This window comes from Pleuronectes platessa, chromosome 23 (genome assembly GCF_947347685.1).
Source record: "Pleuronectes platessa chromosome 23, fPlePla1.1, whole genome shotgun sequence".
Classification (NCBI taxonomy): Eukaryota; Metazoa; Chordata; class Actinopteri; order Pleuronectiformes; family Pleuronectidae; genus Pleuronectes; species Pleuronectes platessa.
The window spans coordinates 9,606,487-9,623,966 of NC_070648.1; the positions used below are offsets into that span (position 1 = coordinate 9,606,487).

General features: G+C 40.5%; 1 protein-coding gene and 1 non-coding gene across 2 annotated transcripts; both read right to left on the bottom strand.

Moving 5' to 3' along the window:
• Window positions 1-390: 390 nt before the first annotated feature.
• Window positions 391-11,463, bottom strand: naa40 (N-alpha-acetyltransferase 40, NatD catalytic subunit). Its single transcript, XM_053415790.1, has 8 exons — window positions 11,272-11,463; window positions 8,443-8,538; window positions 6,090-6,142; window positions 5,813-5,908; window positions 5,179-5,337; window positions 5,019-5,102; window positions 4,827-4,904; window positions 391-4,427 (listed from the first exon to the last, which is right to left on the bottom strand). Exons 1-8 carry the CDS (start codon window positions 11,275-11,277, stop codon window positions 4,280-4,282), a joined length of 720 nt encoding a protein of 239 aa, XP_053271765.1. The 5' UTR covers window positions 11,278-11,463; the 3' UTR covers window positions 391-4,279.
• A 1,544-nt stretch (window positions 11,464-13,007) lies between these two features.
• Window positions 13,008-13,089, bottom strand: trnal-aag (transfer RNA leucine (anticodon AAG)). The gene has a single exon. It is a non-coding gene; the product is annotated as a tRNA-Leu (tRNA).
• Window positions 13,090-17,480: the final 4,391 nt, after the last annotated feature.

The window sequence follows — 17,480 nt, forward strand, 5'->3', positions numbered from 1 at the left end:
TGAAATCCATGTTGGAATTGTAAAATATTCAAATTTTTTTTTACAAGTTCTAATTGTTAACCCATCATTTATAAATAAATATAAAATCCCATATTTCAGATTTTGTATTTATATTTTTACTTTCCATTTCGGTGCTACACCGTTAAGAGTCCCCCACTAATAGATTATCGTTCACAGGTCGGTTATGATCCCCCTGCTAGCAAAATAAAACAAGTTAAAATTTATCTAGTATAGTTATAGTCTTGAAATGTGTACAATGACTTATTTTACATTAATATATAAATGTCATGTTTCTGTATATTCTGTAATTCCATGCTTCTGTATATACACACACACAGTTTCAAATGTAAACTCATTCATGACAAGTAAAGAAAATCCAAAAGGCATCTCTTGAAAAGTCAAACAACTTTCCTTTATTTGTAACATACAAATAAAACACTGACAAGGCAGAATGACTTACTTTTCCCTTTCATTATCGTTTATGGACAAGACTATTTAAACACTCACTCTCAATCATGGAAGGTTTTTTTTGTATTTTTAAACATGTTTAAAAAAGTGTTTTACTTGTAAAAGGCCAAGAAATTAAAATGAATATGGATTCACAACAGCTTATATATATGTATATATATATATACACAGAGAAAAGACCAGTAGATAGATCTCTAATTTTGTGTGTATGTATGTAACCATTTCCAAAATAAAACTTCTCAGTGACTTTGAAATAATCTCGCAAAGTTTAGGCTCATTTATCAAGTTAGCATATTTTCACAAATGAATTTCTGGTTCAAGCGAGCCAATTTTTTTCTTTTTTAACACAGCCCACTTATCTGGATGAATGAAACCACTGAGCACGGATCCAGGTTCAGTTCAATATTTGTGTCATATTTCCTTTAAGCCATTTCACATCTCCAAGGTGAAGAAACTTTTTTCTTTTACTGAATCACAATTCACGCAAGAACAAAAATCAACTCCTGAAAAGTAGTTTTCTTTTCTTGGTAAAGTTTGATACAGTTTTACAAATCAGAAATTCATTTAAATTTGGTATGACACAAACAAATTTACTCTAGATCCGAGCTGCGGCCAATTCAATCCAGTTAACACCAAACTGACAACATGGCTGTTTAAGTGAAACAGATGAGGTTTGATTACGTTTGATTAACCTGAGAGAGACTGTCAGTCGGTTATAAACTACCACTATGTACAAAAACTTTTGTTTTCTTACTGTAACCTATGCGGTACAAAAAAAATGAATTACTGTACTTTGCAGAAGGCAGTCTAAAACAAGCAATATATTGTTTTGTTTTTTCTTGCTCATGATCAGAGTTCAATCAAGCAGGAAACACCATCATGTTGTCTACATGTGTAGAATATTTTTTATATGAATGTTTTATGGTCTCCATTAGGTTTGGAAACAAGCAAAAAACGTTCACCTCAGGTTCCAGACTTGATCATTCACAAGGGTTTTTGTCTTAATAACACTTTTGTTGACACGTAACGTATTATTTTAGTTTTCAACATACTAACCAGGCAATAATCTGAATGAAATCTCGAGTAGTCAATGATTGGACCAGTTCTAAAACCTTTCAAACCGTACCTAGTTAAGGCTCTCTCAGCCACATCAGACAGAGGAATATTTGCATCTACAGTAGTGTAAAGGAGCATCTTTTCACTCTTCCACACACAAAGTCCTCACAAACCGACTACAGTCCCGGAATTAATGGATTTCTCTTTCAATCGATGCCTTTAACCCAGCTGACAGGCGCTTGAAACTGTCCAAAAATACCCTGAAGGTTCTGTAAACAGATATGGAATCGACAAGGTGGAAGTGGTTACAGCAGCCTTTCTAGGTCGACTAGTGAATCTAAAATCCTCAGTCGAACTCCTACACGAATCTTGGCAGCTGTACAGTTAAACTCAACGCTAAAATGCTCAAACCCAAGCATTACCTTTCAATTTCACACAATCAGCCCTTTCACATACGTCTAACATGCACAGATTTGTATGAAACATTAAGGTAATGCTAACAGAACCACATGAGGACTTTAGGTGCAGGTGTGAACAGTGCAGCTGCTCTTCAGAGGCAGCATCACTGGAGTGTAATCCATGAAATCTTGTCATGCAAGCTAATGAGTGGGCTGGGAAAACACGTCACAACCGAGGTAAAGAGAAGAATAACGACCATAAGTACGGTTTCAGAGCTCTGCGATAACTTCTATCCCCCGTCCACTCATCCATCCACCTGTGCTCCTTCAAGGAAAACAGCATTCATCCCCTTCCATTTAATGAAGTGGTGACGTCTAGCGATTCTTATCCATGTTAAAGCAATATGATTCACTCATGCTAACAAAATATATAAGGGATGGAAGATGTTTTTTGTAGTATTTTTCCTTTTTAAATACAGCTAAAAGTAGCATCAACTTGTTTATCATTAATACCTCTTGGAAACAAAGCGAACTAAGAGGCCAACAGGAGAAATGCAACTGAAGAAAAGGTGACTCAAGATGAGAGCAACCTTAACACGTCTGCCCTCATCCTTTAGCACTTTTAGGACATGGGAGGGAGAATAGAGGCACAATGAAGGAGGAAGTAGAGAGGATGGTATTGTTTTTTAAATAACTGAAGAATGGGAAAATGTGGCAACAGGAACTGAATCTCCTATGAAGAGATGGTGGTGAAAAAGTAAACATTTCAACTCATGTCCCCGGATTATGAAATATGAGAGGTTAAAGCATTATTTACCTTGTGGGTTCGATGCAAATTTACCGCAACAAATGATGGAAAATTTAAGTTTTTTTTTTTACTCAAGTCATTGGGAGAAAGAAGTCGTGTCAAAAAAAGGCAATCTTGAACATCTTGTCTCATAAGTTATAAAAAAATAAAAGCTGGAGACATCTATACATTTAGTTATCACCCAAAGAGAAGCTGGCTCATGCAATTTGGATAGTGTAACCATGTAATAGTAGCATTGTGGGCAAATGTGCTTTAGCTAAAATAAAATGTAACAAACCACATTAACATAATTTGGGTTAGAATATAACAGAGGCTTCTGAGACTGTTTTCAAGGGGCTCATTACGGGATATTTACTCGAGTACACTCAAAATAATCCTGTGGGAAACAAGTGCCGAGCCTTTGAATGAGATCCCAAGGAAAAATTTTAAAAGTCAGATTTTAACCTGCTGAGTATTCATGGTCATTCAAATTGAAACATAATCAACTTACTTAAATGTGCCACTTTAGATAAAGCAGCACTGCAGAAGGATTTGATACAGTATAGTACATTTGAGTTGCTTTCAGACATGCACTGCACCCTGCAGTTCCTCCGTAGGTTGTTCAGAGGAAGTGAAAATGTGAACTCAAATGACCGAGTGAGACGCTCTGCACTTTCTGCAGACTTTATCTGCCTGGCCTCCTAGTATACTGTTAGTTAAAATCCAGGAGAAGAGGATGTAAGAACACAGCAGGGGATCTCTCGCTGGATTCCCTGTGAGCTAGTTTATGACGCTTGTAAAACGCGACAGACGCAAAAATTAAATAGACAAAGAAAACAAATATATCACGGTGAAAACGTGGTGTCCTATACGTTGAAAAAACTTGACGATTATGTCTAGAGGGTTTGTTGTGATAATAGTCGACATCGTCGTGTGAAAATCATGTGATCTCCGCAGCAGAGTTGATACATAGCTTCCTGTCTGTGTGCTGCACCTGGCTGCTCTTACTCGCGCCTGAATAACGAGGAGGATTTGTGGCTGTTGTGAACGCGTCTGTGCAGAGAACAACTCGCTGTGTTGTACATGTGTGGAAGGCGGACTCTGGGTTAACTTCCTAGCAAATTCCCTGGATTTTATCTGCAGGTCATGTCTGAAAACAGCTTAGGTGATGAGAGAAAGATGACATGAGGTTGAGTGTGGCTGGTAAAATAATGTCAGCAAAAGGCCTTTTTCTTGACTGGGAACTACTGATAATCATTAAGTGGGAGAAGGGAATGAGAAAAGATGACTTGGACATTGAACCAAGAAGTAGGAAACGACAAACAGGAGCTATGTGTGAAAGCTCACTCTGCATTCTGCCTTTGTAGCGGGAAACAAAGAGACAAGTGAATCTCAATGCGACATCAACATCTGTAGCCAGGTAGTCCACCATCTGTTCATTTTAAACGGTTGTAGAGAGGACCGTTCAAACTCAATGTTTGCAGAATAGCAGGCAGCTCAAGCTTTCACACACAGCCATGACAGTTGCTGGCTTTTTAAACCAATCAGAAAAGGTGTAACTGGAGTCGAATCAGTGGCAGCAGCCACCGCAGTGGCCCCCCCCGTGTGTGTGTCCCGCCGGCGCCTCGCCGTGTTTGGTCCGCCGGCTCAGGATCTCGTAAGAGCAGTCGTCGCCGCAGCAACCGGACATGCTCGGCGAAGTTTCGTCCATCTCAAACCTAAAAACGGAGGGATGAGAGGGTTTAGTTAAGAAGGACGAAGGAGGGGAGGAGGTTTACGTGAAAGGGGAAGAGTGAAGTTTCAACATAAGAGCATCATGTATACATGAACACAGCCATCAACACTTACTACAAACAAACTACTACTTCTGACCAAGGGTGAAACAGTTCTGGCGGTTTTCAGTACAAGATAAGAAATATGAAACATTATCTTTATACATCAAAAATATCAGCCCCCTTAATATACAATAGCCCTCCGCTGTACAACATTTTATGGAAGTCAGTTTAGCAGTTTTTGCCTCAGCCTGCTATCTACCAGACATATGCAGACTAAAACACCACCTCCTTGACGGAGGTAAATATACATTTTTTTCACTCTTGAGGAGCGAGTATACTTACTGTAAAGCATCTCTGAAGAACTGGTAAGCCCCGTGATTGTGTTTGAAAACTGTCAACATCACTTTCTTCATCTGTGTACTGGACAGAGACAACGCGAGAGCAGAAAAGAAACATAAAAAACAAAAACATTTACTATATGTTTTCACAAATCACACCGTTTCTCACTGCCATTAAGGTAGCTGTGGTTGTTACCTGTTAGCGATGAGCTGTAGAATCTGGATGAGGAACTTGCCGAGTCCTTTCCTCCGCACTCTGCTCTCTAACTGCACCTCATAGCTGGAGAATCGAGACAAAGGTTTAATTGCTGATAGACTTGTCCTGAAATCTAGAAACTTTTGGAATGGGAGCTTACCAATATAAAACCTCCTCCCCGCACTCCACATCGAATCGGAAGTGAGAGAAGGCCACAGGGGCGGAGTCCCCGTCACGGGCCAGCAGGTACCACGCCCTCTCGTCGTTCATCTCATCCCTCTTTTCCCTCTCCTTCCACCCCCACTCGCTCTGCTCGTACCTACGTCGCAGCAGAAAGTAAAAGTGTTGACCCAAACGTGACCGGCGTGCGCTCATTTTTACCTTCGCATTTCTCTGCACCATCACCTCAGAAAGGAGCGTTTTTCAAAATGGAGGACATTGAAGTTGAAACATACTGTCTGTCATTTGTTAAATTAACCCTTCTGGATCAGCGAGGAGACAAACTATAGTAATTTCTCTGCCTCATCTCAAATCTGTCTGCATTCCTTCTACTCTCCTTTCCTCAGGCTCCTCATTGTGTATTATCAAATTCCTGCTCATATTAAAAAACAGATCCAAATCTCACTCTGTCCCCGTTTGATGTCACTTCACAATTCTGCTGCACACAATGTCTGGCTTGTCCGCACTTCTTCCCAACTCTAATCTACAATGCATATCTATGAGAGTCTGTCTATTCATCTCTGGAAACGATTTTGTTCCTGAGTTACAACAAGGGAGAAAAAAGTGCTTCTTACAGTGTCTGCATGTTGGCTCTGGTGAGTTCGAAGGCCCACTCCACAGACAGGGGATTGAGGGTGGTCACCCGCTTACACTCTATCTGCAGGTTCAGCCTGGACAGGAGGACAACAGGGTCATCAGCATTGAGAACGTGTGACAAATGTGTGCAGAGTGGGTGGGAGAAGGAAACACCACCAGCAGACCAACTGTCCCCTCCATATGGCAAACGAAACAAGTATGTATTTCTTGAAATTCTAAATGAGTCCTTTGTGGGCATACAAAGCAAATGCGTACCCATTTCTGTCGTATTTTTTGAAAGCTGGGAAGGCAGCCAGGGGATCATCCAGCTGTGAGAAAAAGAGGCAAAATTAGCTTTAGAGGCTTTCATAACAAACTTCAAACAGTCTTTCCCCTTATAAGATTGAGTTTTAATAATTGACCTCAAATTAATGATACCATAAGGAATAACTTTAACAAATTAAACATATTTTGAGTTCTGATGTGGACTGAGGAAGATATCTTAACGGGTTTTTTTCACAGTTTTATGAAATTGAATTCACAAACCATCCATCCATCATGAACACCACCTATTATGTAAAGCAGCTAATCCCAGCAGACATTGGACGAGAGGCGGGGTACATCCTGGACGGGTCGAAAGCACATCGCAGGGCTAACATAAGCTGCTTTCGGACCTGCACAAAACTCTGTATAATTTCCGGACAGATGCCAAACCTAAAAAATACAAATATCTTTACATGAAAAAGAAGAGCTGGCTGTTGCTGTGTTGCATTGAAAGCATCTTCCTGGGGCATCTCCTGCTGCTTTGGTCACGTGAAAGCAAACCAGCATTTGGACCAGCAATGTTCTTGCTGTGCGGCAATGAATCATTCATTACTTTAATCATTATTCATATTCTCAAATAACACTTACTTCCCGTGCAAAAGCAGGAATTCACAAAAAATGACATTGAAAGAGATTGGAACTGTGTGGATCCTAAATCCTCCAACTTTGGCTCATACAGGCGGAGAAATAACAGAGCTAGTCGTGATACAGTGCCTTTAGTTAGTCATAACAAGCATCTACAAAGTCAGGTTTTCCTAGGCCCAGACAGTATAAATGAGCTCACATTAAGAATACCCCTTTTCTTATGTCATGAGACACTGATGGCCAGAGACCCAGACACTAACAGCCACATATTTTACCGTGGTATTCTGCAGGTTACTCCAAAATTCCTCGTGCTCGGTCTAACTTCCCACCTACTGAAATTAAATGTTTTGGTTTTCAATACCCTTTTTACTATAGAAAAATGCTGAATGATATTTATTTTTTATTTGGATATTTTTCTAATATTGAATGGCTCTTCAAATAATTACATTTGTGCAAAATCACATATTCAAAGTACAATTGAAATTGCTTCACTGTAACCCATTACATAAAACTAATCTAAAACAAAACCTTAAATTGTCGATTCTGGCAGCTTTTTATTGCAATTTGATGGACAATACTTTAAAACAATATGCAAGACAGTATTATTGTCCAGATATCACTTTTTGAGTGCCCTGGGGCTTCAGGTTAACTATTTGTAATTTGTTTGGTCCTGGATTCGGATACCTTCAAAGAAATAATGTCGGCAGTTAGAACCGTGTGGAGAAGCAGGAACAGATATCTAACAAATATAAACATTGGTTCAGGCTTGGCATCAGGTTTAAAAAAAGAAAAAGAAAGTCACATTCCTGCCTTTGACTTTTAGAGACAAATCCTTTCAACTACTTTAAACAGAAGCTCAACTTTAGTGTTCCTCTGAGCCCCCGGTCCTGATGAGTGATCCATCCACACCTCTGTTCCATTTAAAGACTAAATAGAACCTACCAGAATCAGGATTTCCCCAGCTTTTTTAAGCAATGAATGCACTATTTGTTCATTTCTAACAACAGCCCAAGTCCAACTGTGTTACTGTTGGCAACAGCATAAACAAAAATGAATTTTACTTGGGAAGAATTTCTTGCATTCCTTCTCTGCTGGCACATTGACAGAGGGAGAGGAGGGAGCAGAGCACAAAACAGTAAGTGGCCCATTTTGGGACAAAGTGACACAGAAAAGTCGCAGTGAGCCCGGACCGGCCTGTTCTGCTAAGAGCCTGTTGAGGAAGTGGCTGCGGCTCAGCTCGAGGAGAGTGTGAGAGCTTTGTTGTCCTCCAGGCTCCAGCACAGCTTACTAATGCTCCAGCCCACCTCCGAGCTGCAGGAGCTGTCTGTCTGCTGTGTGTTCTGTTAGATGGGCAGGATTTAATATTGCCCCTTAATTATGCATTGAGAAACATATGGCACTGTGTTCTGCTTTTCATGTCAAGAGCATATCAATTATTGGAGTAATTAGGGCAGGGGGGCACAGTGGAGGTTATACATTCTGAGAGGGCATGTGTTAGAGGACCATGTGGTGGCTGCCTTTATGGGAAGCATTTACAAATACAAAAAGTACTTTTATTTCCTGGATGATGCAATGTCATTATCAACTGGCAGGACAGCAAACCCAGAATATTTGTCTTTTTTTTTTTTGCAGTTAAAAAGCAGTTTACACCCTCTTATTCTTATACACCAAAAAATGTTCTCCTGCTTGATAACAGCTGCCACTCTGCAACCAAATTTACCTTATTGGCAGCTTCCACCTTAGCACAGACGGCGTCCATAGCCGCCCTCTCCTCCTGACGCCGGGCCTTCTTCTCCTTTGCTCTGTTTGACTTCCTCTGAAAGCAGGAAATAAGGAAGCGTTGAATGTAGGAATATGTCAAGATGGAAATGCACGTGCAGTACTTCTCTTTAAAGCATCATCAGGCCACCTCTCACAGACAGTTAATCCCTGAATGATCTTTAAGGCTCATATATCATAACTTAATCCTGATGCAGCTGCTCAAAAGTGCTGAGCCCCCTCTTCAGAAACAAATATATGAACCAAAGAAACCATATAAGTTCCATCTGGATCTTTTATTATAAGTAGAGCGGTAAATGAAAACTGTTAAAATGCTTTTTCTGTGTGCATACCTCATTGTAGAACCTGCATCAACACGACAAACACAGACTTAATGACCCAAGAACACAGCAGACCTCTAAACCGCAGAACTAGTACAACCAGTCAAAGCAAGATAAGTTAATGAAGGTCAGCCATGCAGAACAGCACGCATCACTATACAATGAAGAAAATAGTATTACTATTAAAAACATCATCTTTGAGTCTATAAAAACAGCAGGATAGCAAGAGAGGTAAAAACAAGCGCATTCACATCAGTAGCTTTTATGAGCAACACTTGCTGTATTGCTCAATGCTGTGTGAAATAGCCTGGTGTTTATACTGTATCGCTGATGGTGCATATTGCTGTCAGTGTGGGATTATAGTATTGGAAATTTCTGTGATACTGATACTCAAAATTTTGCCGGATCCTGGCTTCATCTCCAGTGCTGTTGTCAGCAATGGTGCAGCAATAATTCACACACACATTACTCTGGTTGCATCAATTCTTTGCAACAGCGAGAACCCACACCAACAGCTGGTGCAAATGTGATTCCATAGTAAACCAACATAAATGAGTATTAGCCGTCTATATAGCCGTGGTTTAAAGGGAAGATGAACAGTGAATCACAACAGAGCTGCCTTGGCAGTTACTCTTCCAACACACCTCCGCCAAACACCTTACGTTTCCACCTCTGACTGTTCTGCCTGTTCATAAGCAAGATTGAACAAAAAATCCTTGACAGATTACCACGGAACTTGGTGGAAGGAATAGGACCCGTTAAGGTGTGGATCTCTAGATCATGGGGTGGATCCAGCATTTTGTCTTTTTCTTAGTGTTTTTTTTTTTTACACTTTCACCATTTCCCAGGAGTCAGGAAAATAATCCATGGAATTTGTTGGAAAAAATAGGCATGTTGAGGGGACTGATATCTATGAGTGGGTCCATTTTGGTGCAGCTTGATTTAATTTGAGAGAACTGTTTGGGCTTGGCAGAGGTATGAGCTCTACTGAGTGCAATTCTAGTTTAAAAGCTTTTCCGCTGGTTAAAAGAACCTCCCTGATGACTTATAATACAGCGAACAAATAATCATGTTTCACGTCAGGATGTTTACAGGAGTAGGACCAACTAACTTGACGAAATTAAAGCCACCCCCTCCAACATCAAAATGAATACACTTGGATGAAATTATACTAAAATAGCAAAGGAGATATTTAGCCATGGAAATGCCACTTATTCAATTAGCATGACTACTATTCCAGCCATTAGACAACCTGCTAATTTGATCACAAGACAAGATCTGGGTCAGGATCTGGGGGCCTAAGCACCAAGTCATTAAAAAAAAAAAATCAAGAATGAACTTCTTAGATGATCAACTTAGTCTTTTATCAAAAAAACACAGAACATCAACTATTTCCACTCTTTCAAATGTGACAATTTGACGCAGTTCTGTTTTACATTAAACATAAACCATATGCATGTTCTGGGCTGTTGTTCATACAAAAAAAAGGTCCATTTGAAGATGTTACCACATGATCAGGCAAGCTTTCTAGATAAGTAATTACAACTAAATTCCATTACTGTGCCTCGAAGAGTCCATCTATTCACAACACGTTAATGAAGTTCACAGGGAAATGTTTACCCTCCTAAATGGCTGCATCATGGTCAAACAATGGCAAAGAAAGGGGGGGGGGGCAGGCCAGTTAGAAAATTAGCTGAATTGCTCCATTAGATCCAGACCTGCACAGAGGAGGCAACAGTTGTGGGAAGGAATGCAGTGAATGGCCAACTGTAGCTCAGAGCATTAAGTCAGTACCAAGCACAGAGAGGCTGCAGACTGTGCAAACACGTGGATTGGTTTAAGAGGAGTGAAAGTGGCGGATGAAGTCACGTCTGCTTACAGGGACGAGCTCAACTTGTGGGAACTAACCCCCCTAGTTAAGGCCCGGGTTAGTCCCGAGTACACTATTAAGCCCCACAACCAGCCCGGGTGTGTGATAACCAGGCGGGCCAGCACGGTTAGTAAAACAGAAAGGATGTACACACTCGTAGAGTTGAGTGGTTAGCATCCATAGCTAGCACGCCACTCGTCGTGAATGTGGCATTCCGGAGTGGCTAACGCAGCTAGCATGCTAACAATGTCACAACACACACCGGTTGGAAGTTAACTGTGCCCAGCGGAAAGGTCAATGCAGAAACAGTGCTGGGAAGCTCCCGTGTAAAGTGTGTGTGTTAGCTGGGGCTGGCCGCTGCTGCCCCGGCTGTGTGGAGGTAGCTCCACGGCTAGCCGACACCTTGAGCTACAGCTACATCCATCCACCACGGTGTCTCTTCCTCTCCTTTCCCTTCCTCCCCCTTTCTTTCTTTCTTCCTCTCCCTCGCCGTCGCACCACCACACATCCACCAGCCTCCCACTCACTAGGGGAAAAAAACCCATCCTTGAATGTGCGAGCACAAACAGAAGCAACTCACCCCCATTTTTGGCGCTGTGTCTGCTCGGCTCCCCCAGGAGAAACACGCCTCTATTGTCCCCGCGCTCCGCCGCTGCTGAGTTATTAGAATCGTGGCCACAGATACGAGGGGGCCACAGTCACATTAATATGACAACGGGAGGTGGTGTGCGCGGCCGATGCTAGCGGGCTAACGCGCCGAGCGGCGGCTGGAGGCGGCAGCGGCGGCCGAGGATGAATCTACCGGGAGCAATCAAAAGAGGATTTGACTGTTTTATTTCTCTTTACTCGCGGTTGGCGCCAAACAGCGAGCGGCTGAACACCCGGTCTGTTCCTGTGCCCTTTTCTCTCCTCCGCCGCGCCGCCTTCACGTGCCGCCCCTCAGCTCAGACTTCTCACCACCCACCGACACCCCCCTCACGGGCGCATTCAAGGCCATGATAAACAGTAGCGCTGCTCTCAAACTATGTGGAAAGTCACATACAGCGAGATTCATCTGAGGATTTGTATCGCTTCTTGTCACGTGAGATTGCTGCAGCTCCATTTAGAATTATTATTGTTTTAAATACAGTCACTAACAGCAACTATACATTGTTTTTTAAAAGTAGGCCAACTAAGCTTCAGACGGAATAAATTCATTAAAAGTAGTCATTCGTCTTATAGTCATTTTACCCCTTTTCACCTTGATTCCAGCTCTTACAAACAAACTATAGTTAACTGGTGAATCTCCACCATTACAGATATCAATGGACCTTCTTTCCCTTTTGAAAAGCAATCTCAAAAATGTAAAGAAATACTGTGTGAAAGTAACACTTTAGGCCCATGCAGGCATATCATGGTTTCTAGTCATGCAGTCGTGTGCTGAGATACACAGTCAAACAAGTTGAAGTGTGACTCTGTGTCCTACTGTCTGAATTTTTATACCTCTGTCTGGAAATTTGTTAATATCAAACTCTTTTCTGTGCATTCCCCCTCAAATGTGTGTGGGTTTTAGCCAAATGCATGTTCACACATAAACCTATATATCTCTTGCAATGCAGATCTAAGATCAATAGATATAGAGAGCTAGAGAGATAGAGAGATACCTAATCCTTACCTGAACAATAACCTTGATCTAACCTTAACTCAGACTTCACCTTATATCACCTTCAAAATTATTGATATGCGTTATGGGGGGAAAACCTCCCACAAAAAAAAGACAAATTCTATGCTGAATTATAAACTCCATGTGAAAACGATGGCTTTACACTGTGTGCAGATGTCAAAGATACTGTGGATCTGAATGAGAGCCAATGACGTCAACCCAGGCTTCTGCTCCAGGGGGATTAATACAGAAGAATTACAGTGGATGATATTTCTGCCTTCATTTAAATCATTTTAGGAATGTGGTCGGTCCAGTCACCTATTTGACATTTTTTATATTTTGGGTAGTTTAGCTTTTAACAGTGACTCACCTTTGACAAGATCATCAAACGTTCTGTGTTCAAAATGTTAATCTGCAGCGAGACTAGTAAACTCAATTTTCGGTTAAATGTAATGGAGTAAAAAGTACAATATTTCCCTCTGAAATTCGGTGGAGTGAATGTAAAGGCGGAGATGAAAGCAGCTCTGTGAACATGCACAGTATTTCTCACCAAAAAAAACAATTAGTGTGAACGTCAGCACAGTGTTGGGACTACTTCCTGTAGATTCACCATAATGCGCGTGTTGTCTCTTTATATAATCTGTCATGTGACAGCTAATAAAAGAAAATGTTTCTGGCAGCGGCGGGATTCGAACCCGCGCCTCCGAGGAGACTGGAGCCTTAATCCAGCGCCTTAGACCGCTCGGCCACGCTACCCCATATCAAGTGGCCAACCCACTGATCATCTGGAACTTGATATTCCAACGGTCATTGAATGCGTCACTGTTTTATCACGGATGTAGTATCCTTGTGTGCACGGAGGGCTGATCACAGCATATAATCTGATAGATGATAACATATAAGAAAGTGTAGGGAGTAACATATTATATAAAGTCAAACCCATGTGACACTTAAGTATAATCTTTATAATTCTCCATTAAGAAGAAGAAGAAGAAGAAGAAGAAGAAGAAGAAGAAGAAGAAGAAGAAGAAGAAGAAGAAGAAGAAGATAAAGAAGAAGAAACCTTTAGTTCATTGTGTTTTGATTTGTGTTTTTATCTTACATATGTAATTACAGCACAAATATCCTTATCCGTGTATGATTCATTTAGTGACGGCTCTCCTGTAACTATTTAGTTACTGATAGGCCTGTAATGATTTGAATAGTCCACATCCAGTATGAACATTTATCGCACAACATAACAGTAAACATTTTATTACTCAAAAAGCTGATTATTTAGGATAATAGCTATGTGATATCAGTACCTCTGTGATGCACTATTTCATAAAAGTAAGGCTGGTGTATGAGTTTGATAACCTACACCAATGCTTTTGGGAGTTAAATCGAACTAAACAATTAGTGGGAGTAAAGGGAAACATTGCAGTAATATATAATGTACCCGGATTTCCATTACTGTAGTGAATCGGGCAATAAAGATGCTCATAACCTCTAGTGCTGGAAAACAAAGCATCATGACGTTAAATGGTGCTTTTTTAAAATTGGTGCATAATAACTGAATACCTGAATAACTGACACTGCTCATTGACGTATAGTACATCAAAAAAAGTATATTCATTTTTGATCTCAGTAGAAAAATGTGACAGCCTCCGAATGGTTACTCTTACTCATCATCCAGGCAGCAGCTCCAGGATGTGTCTCCGTCTCCACATGACATCATCCTGACTCCAATGCACGAATTACAATTCAAGCAAAGCTGTGTGGATAGAGTACTAAAATGACTCAAGGACACAGAGGTCATGTCCTTGGTATGTTTGGGAACACAAGAACCTATAATCCATTGAATTATAATTTTACAAATATGGGCATTTAAAACGATGAAAGTCTTTATGCCACAAAAATTGTGAAATGCATGAATGAATAGAAATATGAATTCTCAATCTAAATCTAATCTAATCTTAATTCAGATCAATCTCGGCACATACACCACAATGCATGATGAATGATGAATTTTATTCATAGAAAAGTTAATTAAACTTTTAGAATATTGAGACCAATAGAAAATGTGCAGCTCTCTCTTATATTAGAAAGGAGAAAAAAAACAGTGAGTGAAATTTAGCTCATAGAAGTGCATGACTTGAAGTAGTTAGTAATAGTCACCACAAGATGGCAATATCGAGTATGAAATGACCCATTTTCTAGTGATGCCCTATATTTCTTCCAAATAAATACAATTAAGCTTCAGACAGAATCAATTATGAGATAATACATTACTAAAAGAATAACTATAATACAATAGTCATTTACCATGACATGAAATGTTCTTTTTTATTCACCCTTGACTCCAGCTATTACAAACAAACTCTAATTAACTGGTGAATCTTAACCCCCCCACCCCCCTCTCACCACCACCACCATTACAGATAGCAATGAACCTTCTTTCCCTATGGAAAAACAACCCAAAAAATGTAAAGGAATACTGTGTGAAAGTCACACTTTAGGCCCCTGCAGGCATTTCATGGAACACATGGTCAGAGGAGAACTAAAGGAGAACATGAGCACGACAAGGTCATTGTAGACTGAACACACAACCGAGGACATAAAACATTTCTTAATTATTTAAATAATTTCAAATAAAATCTTGAATACAGATGCATAGGTATGACACAATCAATATAGAAACCACACTGAGGATTATCTTCACAACATGTAAAAATGATCTCTGTTATTGGACTTTTATTCAAAAGAGTCTGACAAGGATGCATCTCTTGGCTCTCACATCATATTTTTATAGACATAGGTCGAATGACAGGCTCTACTTTATCTGTTGTCTTTCGGTGAAAAAAACAACATAAGTTTCTTCATATAACCACATTCACTCCATAAAACACAAAACACTAAATATAACTTTCCCCTGCCTATTCACAAGGCTCCATGGTCACATCTTTATTGTTTTACCTCTGTTCAAATGTGCAGACAGTTTCACTTCAACTCTTCTTTACATATTGGGGTTTGCTGCATAAAGCCTAAAGAAAATTCCATGGATATGGAACGTTTTTGTTGGTAACGCAGGTATTCATATAATGTTATAACATGCAGTAGTGGGCTCTTGTGTTGTATGACCCCACAACAAAACAAAACAGTTAAATATTACTTATGAGGTCACTGGCCATGACTGTGAGATCTTGGTTTAATGGGATATGAGATGGCCCCCTTCACAGGCCTACCCACTTTTCCATAATGCAAATAAAGGCCTTGTCTGGGTAGGGGGGGGGGGCTCTTCCTCTCTCCCTCTTCATCTCTCTCACACAACACACACACACACACACATAAACACACTCATGCAGCAGCTCTCCCCAGCACACAGATGGCCCAGTCTCTAAACCCCGCCTACAGTCTTTTGTCTTCAGGGAATCTGTCTCTGGCTGTGGGCAGAAAAACGATATATCCAAATGTGTCGGTAGGGGGCGCTGCGAGGAACAGGGAGTTGAGACGGAGGCCCAGATTCTCATTGTATCAGTTTCTCTCTCTCTGGCTCTCTTTCCGTTTCTGCAGCTGAAACCCACAGCCAAACATCTCTACTCATCCTCCAGTTCAAGTGTGACCCCTCTCTGCATTCTCTCTTCCTCTGTCTGGAAACGTAAATGTAAATATGAAACTCTTTTCTGTACATTCCCCCTCAAGTGAGTTTGTGTGTGTGTGTGTGTAAGTGTGTGTATAATGAAGCGGAAGGTTTCCCCTCCCACACACACACACAGCCACATGCATGCTCACACATAGACCTATATATCTCTTGCTTCAGCTCAGCAATGCAGTCCAAAAATAAGATAGATAGATAGATAGATAGATAGATAGATAGATAGATAGATAGATAGATAGATAGATAGATAGATAGATAGATAATAGCGACAAACAGCAGTGAGGAAGAAGAAGGAGACGAGGGGGGGATGAGGAGGAAAGAACAAGGATGAGGAATAGAGAAGGGAGAGATGAAGAAGGAGGAAGAGAGCCTAGGAGGAGAGAGGCAGAGAGGGGGAAAGAGGGAATCAACAGATGCAGTGAGGAAAAAACCAGAGGAGAATGGTGGATGAGGGATGAGGCATCGCTCCACACAGAGAGCCCTGCAGCACAGAAATGCACAACACAGAGCGGACGTCATCTCCACACGCTCTGGTTATTCTGCTGTGATGAGAAGTCGCCCAGTGTTGTCTACATTCGGCCTCTCTGCAATATTTGGAGATGATTTATGGCAGACAACTTTCATATCTTATTGGCGGAGTATGAACCAAATTGGCATGAATTCATCTAAAAACCGAGGATTTATCGAATTATTCTGGATTAAAGTGGTTTTATTGTTTGGTTTAAATTATTTTCATTGATTTTTATGTTCCAACAAAGACTTGCTGGGTTATTTCGTAGAATATCAGATCAAATAAATCAAACATACTAACATTGAGGTTGTTTTGTGCACTGCTTACAGCTGGACCTGAGATGACAATATTGTATACAGTGAAATTTAAATGTGGAGAATGATTAATAATGATGATGTTGACTCCGATTAGATTTTTCGTGACCTTTAAACAAAAACTCCATTAATAATAAACCAACGATTGGATTTCCATGACATTTGGACTAAATAGCCCATTCATGATCCCCAGAATATAGACCATGATGTTTTTGTTGACTTTACATCACAGCACAGTGAGGAAACTTTAGGATCTGGCTCGCAGATTGAGCTAAATTGTGATGACCTTCCACCTTTGCACTCCATGTGAACTTGAGTTCTTCCCTCAGAGCAAATTTGCAAAACAGGTCATATCTCATCCCATAAGCTAACTTGCAGATTGCTATGGGATTTGTTGGATACAGTCATGCTGCCAAATGGACAAATATTTGAACACTGTAGCTTCTTGGTAGAACAAGCCAGATTTTAAACCATTTAAATGTCTACAGTATACGCACTTAATACAAATGATCTCTGTTTTTAATCTCGGTAAACCCAAATCAACATCGGTCACCAGTACATTCCAATAGCAAATGGTACAATATGGGAACCAATGCTCAAAAAACAATTGCCAAATATATATTCTGGGGAGTTCAAAGAGCAATTTCAGACATTTTGTTTATTTTTTCCTGCTATAAGCAGCTGT